This window comes from Lactuca sativa, chromosome 5, assembly GCF_002870075.4.
Source record: "Lactuca sativa cultivar Salinas chromosome 5, Lsat_Salinas_v11, whole genome shotgun sequence".
Taxonomy (NCBI): domain Eukaryota; kingdom Viridiplantae; phylum Streptophyta; class Magnoliopsida; order Asterales; family Asteraceae; genus Lactuca; species Lactuca sativa.
The window spans coordinates 291,250,427-291,258,044 of record NC_056627.2 but is presented as its reverse complement, the minus strand read 5'-3'; the positions used below and the strand labels follow the sequence as shown (position 1 = coordinate 291,258,044).

The 7,618-nt window shown below is 34.2% G+C and overlaps 1 protein-coding gene across 1 annotated transcript; it reads left to right on the top strand.

The window, feature by feature from the left end:
- Positions 1-382: 382 nt before the first annotated feature.
- LOC111910334 (polyadenylate-binding protein-interacting protein 3) lies at positions 383-6,453 on the top strand. Its single transcript, XM_023906163.3, has 14 exons — positions 383-628; positions 2,567-2,722; positions 2,807-2,944; positions 3,039-3,175; positions 3,361-3,551; positions 3,641-3,818; positions 3,896-4,092; positions 4,188-4,239; positions 4,336-4,375; positions 4,497-4,834; positions 5,472-5,612; positions 5,684-5,788; positions 5,886-5,948; positions 6,045-6,453. The coding sequence occupies exons 2-14, from the start codon at positions 2,584-2,586 to the stop codon at positions 6,072-6,074; spliced, it is 1,749 nt and encodes a 582-aa protein (XP_023761931.1). The 5' UTR covers positions 383-628; positions 2,567-2,583; the 3' UTR covers positions 6,075-6,453.
- The last annotated feature ends 1,165 nt before the right edge of the window (positions 6,454-7,618 follow it).

Genomic DNA, 7,618 nt, shown 5'->3' with positions numbered 1-7,618 from the left:
CACCTCTTTCCTTTTTTATTGGATTATTAATTTTTTTAAATAACTTTTTTAAAATTTATTTTTTATTGAATAATTAATTTTTTTTCATCATTCAGCACAGTCAATCAGATGTACAATCAAACAACATGATTTTTTTCCCGGTCAGAAAACTTTCATAAACAATATTTTACCAGACAACACTTTGTGAAACAAAAACTATCAAACATGACCTAAATTGAAAATTTTTTATCTTAATTTTTTTTTATTTACAACATGACCAAATTTGCAGTGTAGTTAGAAAGTACAATACATTGTTGTCGAAGAGGAAGTACCACGCGCCTTCAGAGAGGGTGAGCGTGTGGGTAATTGGGTATGATGAAATAGAGGTAAACGAAAACCTAACCTAAAGCCTTTTGGTGGGTAAATTTGGGGGAAAAAATGATGACACGCTACTTCTATTCGCTGAAGTTTCATTCTATTATTTTCAAATTTCCACCGAGAAATCAGTCCACAAAAGAGAGAATCGTTCGTTGATTTTAACCATTGCCGGTGCTCTCGATCTCCCATCACGACGACCAAGATCCTCCTCTTTCAACGCACTTTCTTCTTCTGATCAACTTTTTACTTCCTTGCCTCACAGATCTTTCCGGTAAGCCTTATTCCCATTTCCCACCCCCTCTTCTGCTCTACGCGTACGTGTGCCTATATCTCAGTATATTCATGTACACTGTCATGCATATATATTAGATGAATCGTTTGGATCAATGATTTTGCTTATAGTGGATTGCGTGTGGATATGTACTGTAAGTCTGTAAAATTGCGTGGATCGGTTACATGCAGCTTAGATGCGCAAATTCGATGCGGGGTTTTGCGTTTTTACACGCGTTACAGTCTGCTGGCTCTATTTCATGATTCTACCAGAATTAAAACGCTTGCTGTAACTAGTTGATTAGGGTTTTTTCTTACATCTCTCATCGAATGGGTTATTCAAGATTTAAAAACCCAAGAAGAAGATCATGGGAGTTCTAGGGTTCTAAAATAGGGGATTAGGAATAAGTATGTGCCCCAAGTTATTGTATAATCAACTTGCCTTTAAAGCAGCTACCTGCATCTCTAGTTGCTTACAATAAGTGCTGAATGACAAGAAGCTTGGAAAGATGACCAAGTTTCTATCCTTATCTAAAAACGATGCTCACACTAATCCACTTAGTTCTTTAAGATAGAAACCCCAAGAAGAAAATAAATGGAAGTTGCTATTGTTGTTAAAAAGGTAATTTTGTATTATTGCGGGATTTAGAAGTAAGTTATACATCTTCATGATGCTTTTGGAACTTAAGTTATGCTTTGCGAGTTTGTTATAGTTGTAGGATTAAGGGGATTGTTTAGCAAATATTGATGAGTTTTCCTTCACAAACCCAATCCTGAATTGTATCGCTCCATTCTGAAAATAAATTAGCTAAACGATTTTGACATATGGTCCATGGTGAGTGAACTAGTTATGGTGTTATTGCACTTGTATGCTGCAAAATGAACATCCTTTATCTTAATTATTTATATATGACTATTTAATCACCAACATAGTATGCAACAACTTTACACATTTTGGTTTTAGTGTCTCACATGAAATATCACTTGTGATTTCTCATGTCGCTTCTCATTTTGCCTAACAAATTCCTGGAGATTGAAAGATCAAACATATTTAGGTAAGTCATAAACTCTGAACATAGTTACTTAGAGATAAACTCTGAACAATGAGTTTCTTTAAAGTTTACTGGGTAAATGCAGTGATAAACCGTTGAGCATAGTTAGGTGGTCAAGATATCTTCTGATGCTTTATCTCCTTAACAGGAGTTAAGCCATTAAGCCAATGTTTTAGTCTCAATATAAGCAGTTCAGTTACAACATATGATTGTTTTTGTATTTTTAAACATATTAGAATTAAGATTCTGATACGGTTATATTTTTGAATTATTAGTTTCATTGCTCTTAAGCAGCCTAAGTGAAGAATTTTTGAATTCTTGTAAAACGCGGGTTAAGTTGTTACTGTAACTCTATCCGGAACGGTTGGTGACTTGGTGTTTGTGTGAAAAAAGTGCAAATCCAGGCCTTTTATAAAGGATAATTTTGTCAAAGCAAGTGTATAATATTGAACAAAATGTAATCTACCAAAGGTACCCTTTAAATGTACATAAAAAGACATAATGCTCATGGGAGTTGGAAGTTTCCAGAGGATAGATTTTAGAGAAGATAAAGGATTGGGAAACAACTAAGGGACTAGATTTCAAGAAATTCAAACCAACACAACACTAGGATCTCTTGAATTACATTGTTAGTTGGAACAAGCTCTTGGATCATCCTTTTGAAGAAGGTTTGAAAGGAAAATATGGACCTTGTACTTAAATTACTTAACAACAGGTTCTAAAAACTTTGGAGATGCAGATCTTTATGCCTTTTATGTGCAGACTTGATTAAGATCCCTATAGAAGGCAATGCATAATGTGACTATTATTATGGAACATATACCATGAGTCTCCAGCCTTATTACAATATTTGATAACATGAACCCTAACCTCAACATGTTTCACAGCCCAGATCTTTTCAAGAATGAACCCGCAACAAGTTGCACAGCCCAGATCATCTGCAAATGGATTTGCTCGTAGAAGAGGTGAAAAAGAAACAGGGACTAGAGTGGACAATAAATCTCAGCCTGGAAAATCAAACTTCAACAGAATGACAACTTCAGGTTTAACTTTCTTTCCTTAATAATTGTCTTACAAATTTCATGTTCTCTATCTAACTTGAGTTTTCTCATGTTAACAAAACAAAGGGGGAGTTGAAAGCCCATCACGGGATCGCCTAGTTTATATAACAACATGCCTTATTGGGCATCAGGTGGAAGTCCAGGTCATCGATGGATCCGTGTTCTCTGGAATCTTTCACGCTACAAATGCCGAAAAAGATTTTGGTACCTTGTATACTATTTTTATTTTTGTTGGATGGTTGATGCATACTTACCTGATGATATGATATGATATGCCTTTTTGATTGGTATTTGGCAGGAATAATCTTGAAAATGGCCCGTGTAACAAAGGCTGGTTCATCTCGAGGACAGAAAAACATTTCAGATTCTGTTCAAAAGCCCCCGTCTAAAACCTTAATAATACCTGCGAAAGAACTTGTGCAGATTGTTGCTAAGGTCTGTAATAATATCTAGTTGTAAATCCTTCATCTTACTTGTGTTGTTGTATAATGTGTTTGTATCCATTGGTAGATGGGTAGGTGTTAGGATTGTTGCTGTAGGTTTGGTTATATTATTATTATTATTATTATTATTATTATTATTATATGTACTGATACTGATGAAGTGTTTTTATGGGGCAGAGTGTATCTGTAACTAGAGACGGGTATCAGAATGAGGTTCAGCATGAGGAAATGCAGGACATTATGATAGATTCCTCTATTTCTCAATCCCGACATGTTGACTTGGAAAGAGAGTTGTCACCTTGGGTCCCTGATGATGATAATCCAGAATGCCCTGAATTGGACAATACATTTGATCGCCATTGGAACAGGTTACAAGCTCTTTATCTCCTGGTCTACTTTTATTGGGTGAATTTTACAACTAGCCAAGCAATCAAGCATTTTTTTTGTTTGTTTGTAGGGGTTGGGATCAATTTGAAGCAAATGCAGCGTTATTTGGAGTAAAGAGCACCTTTAATGAGGAGCTGTACACAACAAAGCTTGATAGAGGTCCTCAAATGAGAGAATTAGAAAGGGAAGCATTAAGAATTGCCAGGGAAATTGAGGGTGAGGACACCCATGATCTTCATCTAGCCGAGGTATGGTTTTTATGTCATTTACTATTTTTGTATGAAAAAATCTTTCTTATGGCTTTTTACTCCCTGTTTTTAATTAGGAAAGAGGCATTCATTTCCATGATAAGTTTGATCTGGATGAAGAAACTAAATATTCATCAGTTTTCCGTGGAGGGGTTGATGATAGTGGTTATGATGAAAGCGAGGATGTTTTTGATTCACAAAATAGTGAAACCTTTGGAGATGTTGTGAATGAAAATGAGTTGTATCCATCTGGTCCTTTGGATGTAGAGATCAGGTATGCAAAAGATTGTGTCATTATATTTAATATTTATATGTATGTACATTGGATTGTTTGTCACTAAGTTGTTGTTGTTGTTGTTGTTGTTTAAGGATTCAAGATAATCAGAGTAATCAACAACATCCGGATACAGAGAAGCACATGGTAGATTTAGTATTTCACCACTTAACTTATTCTTTAGATTGCTATATGCTGTTGTTTTCTTGTAAGTAATACATGGCTGTTTAACTAATAATGCAGTTGTATGAGCAAAGGCAAAGCCATGGTTCAAAAGCTGAGGGTTAGTCTTTTGCTGATAATAAATAAATATGTGAAGTGACTTTAGTTTCCTAATAACTGCTGTCATGGTCTTCATACTAACTAGACCCTTAATTAATAATTATGTTTCTTCCCCGGAACAGAGTCAAATAAAGAAAAAGAAAGTGAAAGTGGTGATAAAGGACTGAATGCGACTGCAACTGCATATGCCCCTCCATCTAAATTTAAATCTAAATCCAAGTCTAAAGGTCAGGAGGAAAAGACAACAACTTCAACTTCAACTTCTACTTGTAGTCAAGTATCAGAGGGTGTGAAGACACCACAAACTGGAGTTGGAGTCTCCCGTGCACGCCCTCCTACTTCTGCTTCTTCAGAATCTGGAAATGCTTCTCCTGCTTCTGCCCCTGCAACTGGATTATCACCAACCTCATCAGTTGCCTCTCTCACCTCTGAGAAATCAACATTGAACCCTCATGCAAAGGTTCATATTCATTTACTTGTTTCTTTTCAATATATCTACACTACACTGTTGTACCAATTATAGCAATGTCATCCAAGTATGGCTGTGATTGCAGATTTTTCAAAGTATGATGTCCTAAAAAAAAGTTGAAAGTAAAATGTTATAATGAGTAGATTTATCAAAGCACAATGCTGTAATAGAAATTAGAAAGAAACGAAAGTGGATGGTGTCATATATTATGAACGCACATTGCTATAATTGGGTAGATTTTTAAAAGTACAATGTCCTAATAACAAAAAAATGGGACTACAGGGTAGGTTTTTTTTTAAGGGAGGTGAAGGTGATTTCTGCACTTATGTTTTTCATTCATCCACTTAAAAAAGATGGTGTTTTGACTTTTATACCCCTCATGATTCTCTCTCTCTCTCTCTCTCTCTCTCTATATATATATATATATATATATATATATATATATATATATATATTAAAATGAGGGGTATAAAAGTCTAAAACATATATATATATTTTTTTTATGTGGATGAATAAAAAACATAAGTGGAAATATCACCTCCACAATGCCTTCCTTAATAAGAAGAGAAATTGGAAGTATGGTGATATGTAATGGGAATAAATAACATACAAATTTAAATGATTCCAGGAATTTAGACTGAACCCAAATGCCAAGAGCTTTGTTCCATCAGCAGCAGCAGCAGCACCTGTAAGGGCGGCATCTCCTCCGGTATCTGATGGGTCCTTCTACTACCCTCCACATATGCATGGCATGCCACTTGGCATTGGGGTAAGTTGTAATTAACTAATTATAATTATAATTTTTTATTTTATTTTTATGGGTGTTAATTACTTTTGTAGATGGGAATGGGACCTGCATTTCCGGCCCATCAGCCTGTTATATTTGGTCCACAGGGAACACCTTTGCAATCCCCACAGACCTATTTTCACTCGAATGCTCCACAGGTATCTCCACTCTTTCTTTTTATTAATTTACTTGTAAAACACTAAAGTCTAATCTCACATGCACATCTAAATGTATATGTATATGTATGTATGGCAGTATGGGCAGCAAATGCTTGTTGGTCAACCAAGACAGGTGGTCTACATGCCAACTTATCCCCCAGTAAGAAACTTTGCTTTTCTTCCTCTCCATTTTCATTATAAAAGGTTAATCACATTTTCTTGAGAAAAAAAAATTATCATGTTTTACTGTTGACAGGAAATGCCATATAAAGGAAGAGAGTTTTAGGTTGTTGAATGGAAGGATTTGAGATGCCTGATGAAAAAGAAGAAGAATAACAGAATTTGGAAACAAGTGTTTGTTTGATTTACTGATGAAAGGAAGGAAGACAAGAAACATATGGATTTGCACAAGGGAAAGGAAAAAGCATAACCGTCTTAATTACCATGACTAACAGCCGTTTGTTTCTTTGTTTGTTTGTCCTAGCATGTCTGTCTCATCCTGCCTTCTTTTCGTTTCTTTTATTTTCTCTTGTGGGTGATCTTTTTTTTTTATATTGTGTTATTTGAAAAATGAACCACATAAAATTGAAAAGAAAGCACCTTTTTTTTTTAAACATCCCGCCACTGTCGCTTTAATAATATAGTAAATTAAATTAACTTTTACATAGTGTAAGTGTCCATGTGCGGTAGATTGGTGGTTGTTTTGCAAGAGGAGTGGCAGTTGATAGTTACTTTAGACCAATTAGAGTCGGGATGAAAGTAGGTCAAAACTCATCCGGATGGACCCGGACCTGGAACAGGTTAACGAGATTTTGTAAGACCAGAAACCGAACCATTATATAAGAACTGGTTCAGTTTGGTTCCAGGTAAACTGGGTTTAGAATCGGAAAACCTGGAACCATCAAAGTGGGTAGGGTGAAACCTGGTAAAGTGGGTTTAGAATCGGAAAACTTGAAAAAACCGGTTTTTTTTGGTAATTACTTGTTACTTATTAGGTTAAACTTTGAAAATGTTTATATTGATATCTCGATTCCGGGACTGTACGTTGTTGAATATGAACTCAAAATTAACAAAATTATAGCTTAAAATCATGTTCAAGCTTTAAACTACATTATGGAAAAAATTATATGTCAATCTGATTTTAAACGAATGTTATGTGCATATTTTATCATTTTCATATAATACAAAGTACAAAAACGAATAGCTTAAAAGTTGAAAATTTTTAGCTTTGATATCCCGACTTCGGGGGATTGTAATTGATTGAATACTAAACAAAAAATGGAAAAAAAATATATAGTATAAATTCATCTACAAATTCTAAATTACAAGTTGAAAAAAATTCTATGTCAATCTGATTTCAAACAAATTAAATATGCATATTTTAAAATTTTCACAAAAAAAAGAAGCTAAGTTTTAATATTTTGACTTTGGAGGACTGTAACTCATTGAATATGAACCTAAAACTGACAAAAATTTTAGTCTAAAATAATGTACAAACTCTAAACTATACTTTGGAAAAAAAACCGTATGTCAATCCGACTTTAAACGAATGATATATGCATGTTTTAACATTTTCACAAAATAAAAAGTAAAAAAAACAAATAGTTGAAAAGCTGAAAATTTTCAGCTTTGATATCCCGACTTCAGGAGACTTTAATTCATTGAATATTAAACCAAAAATGACAAAATTATAGTCCAAACTCATGTACAAACTCTAACTACAAGTAGGAAAAAAAATGCATGTTAATCCGACTTCAAACGAATTAGATATGCATGTTTTTGAAATTTGAATAGAATACAAAAAAGTTGAAATACTAAAAACTTTCAGCT

What these genes read in the sequence shown, in the direction of transcription:
- LOC111910334 (XM_023906163.3), top strand. Translation starts at nt 2,584, where the DNA reads ATGAACCCGCAACAAGTTGCACAGCCCAGATCATCTGCAAATGGATTT. An exon ending in TTTGATCGCCATTGGAACAG is followed by an intron (nt 3,552 to 3,640) that starts GTTACAAGCTCT and finishes GTTTGTTTGTAG; the next exon opens with GGGTTGGGATCAATTTGAAG. An exon ending in GCATGCCACTTGGCATTGGG is followed by an intron (nt 5,613 to 5,683) that starts GTAAGTTGTAAT and finishes TTACTTTTGTAG; the next exon opens with ATGGGAATGGGACCTGCATT.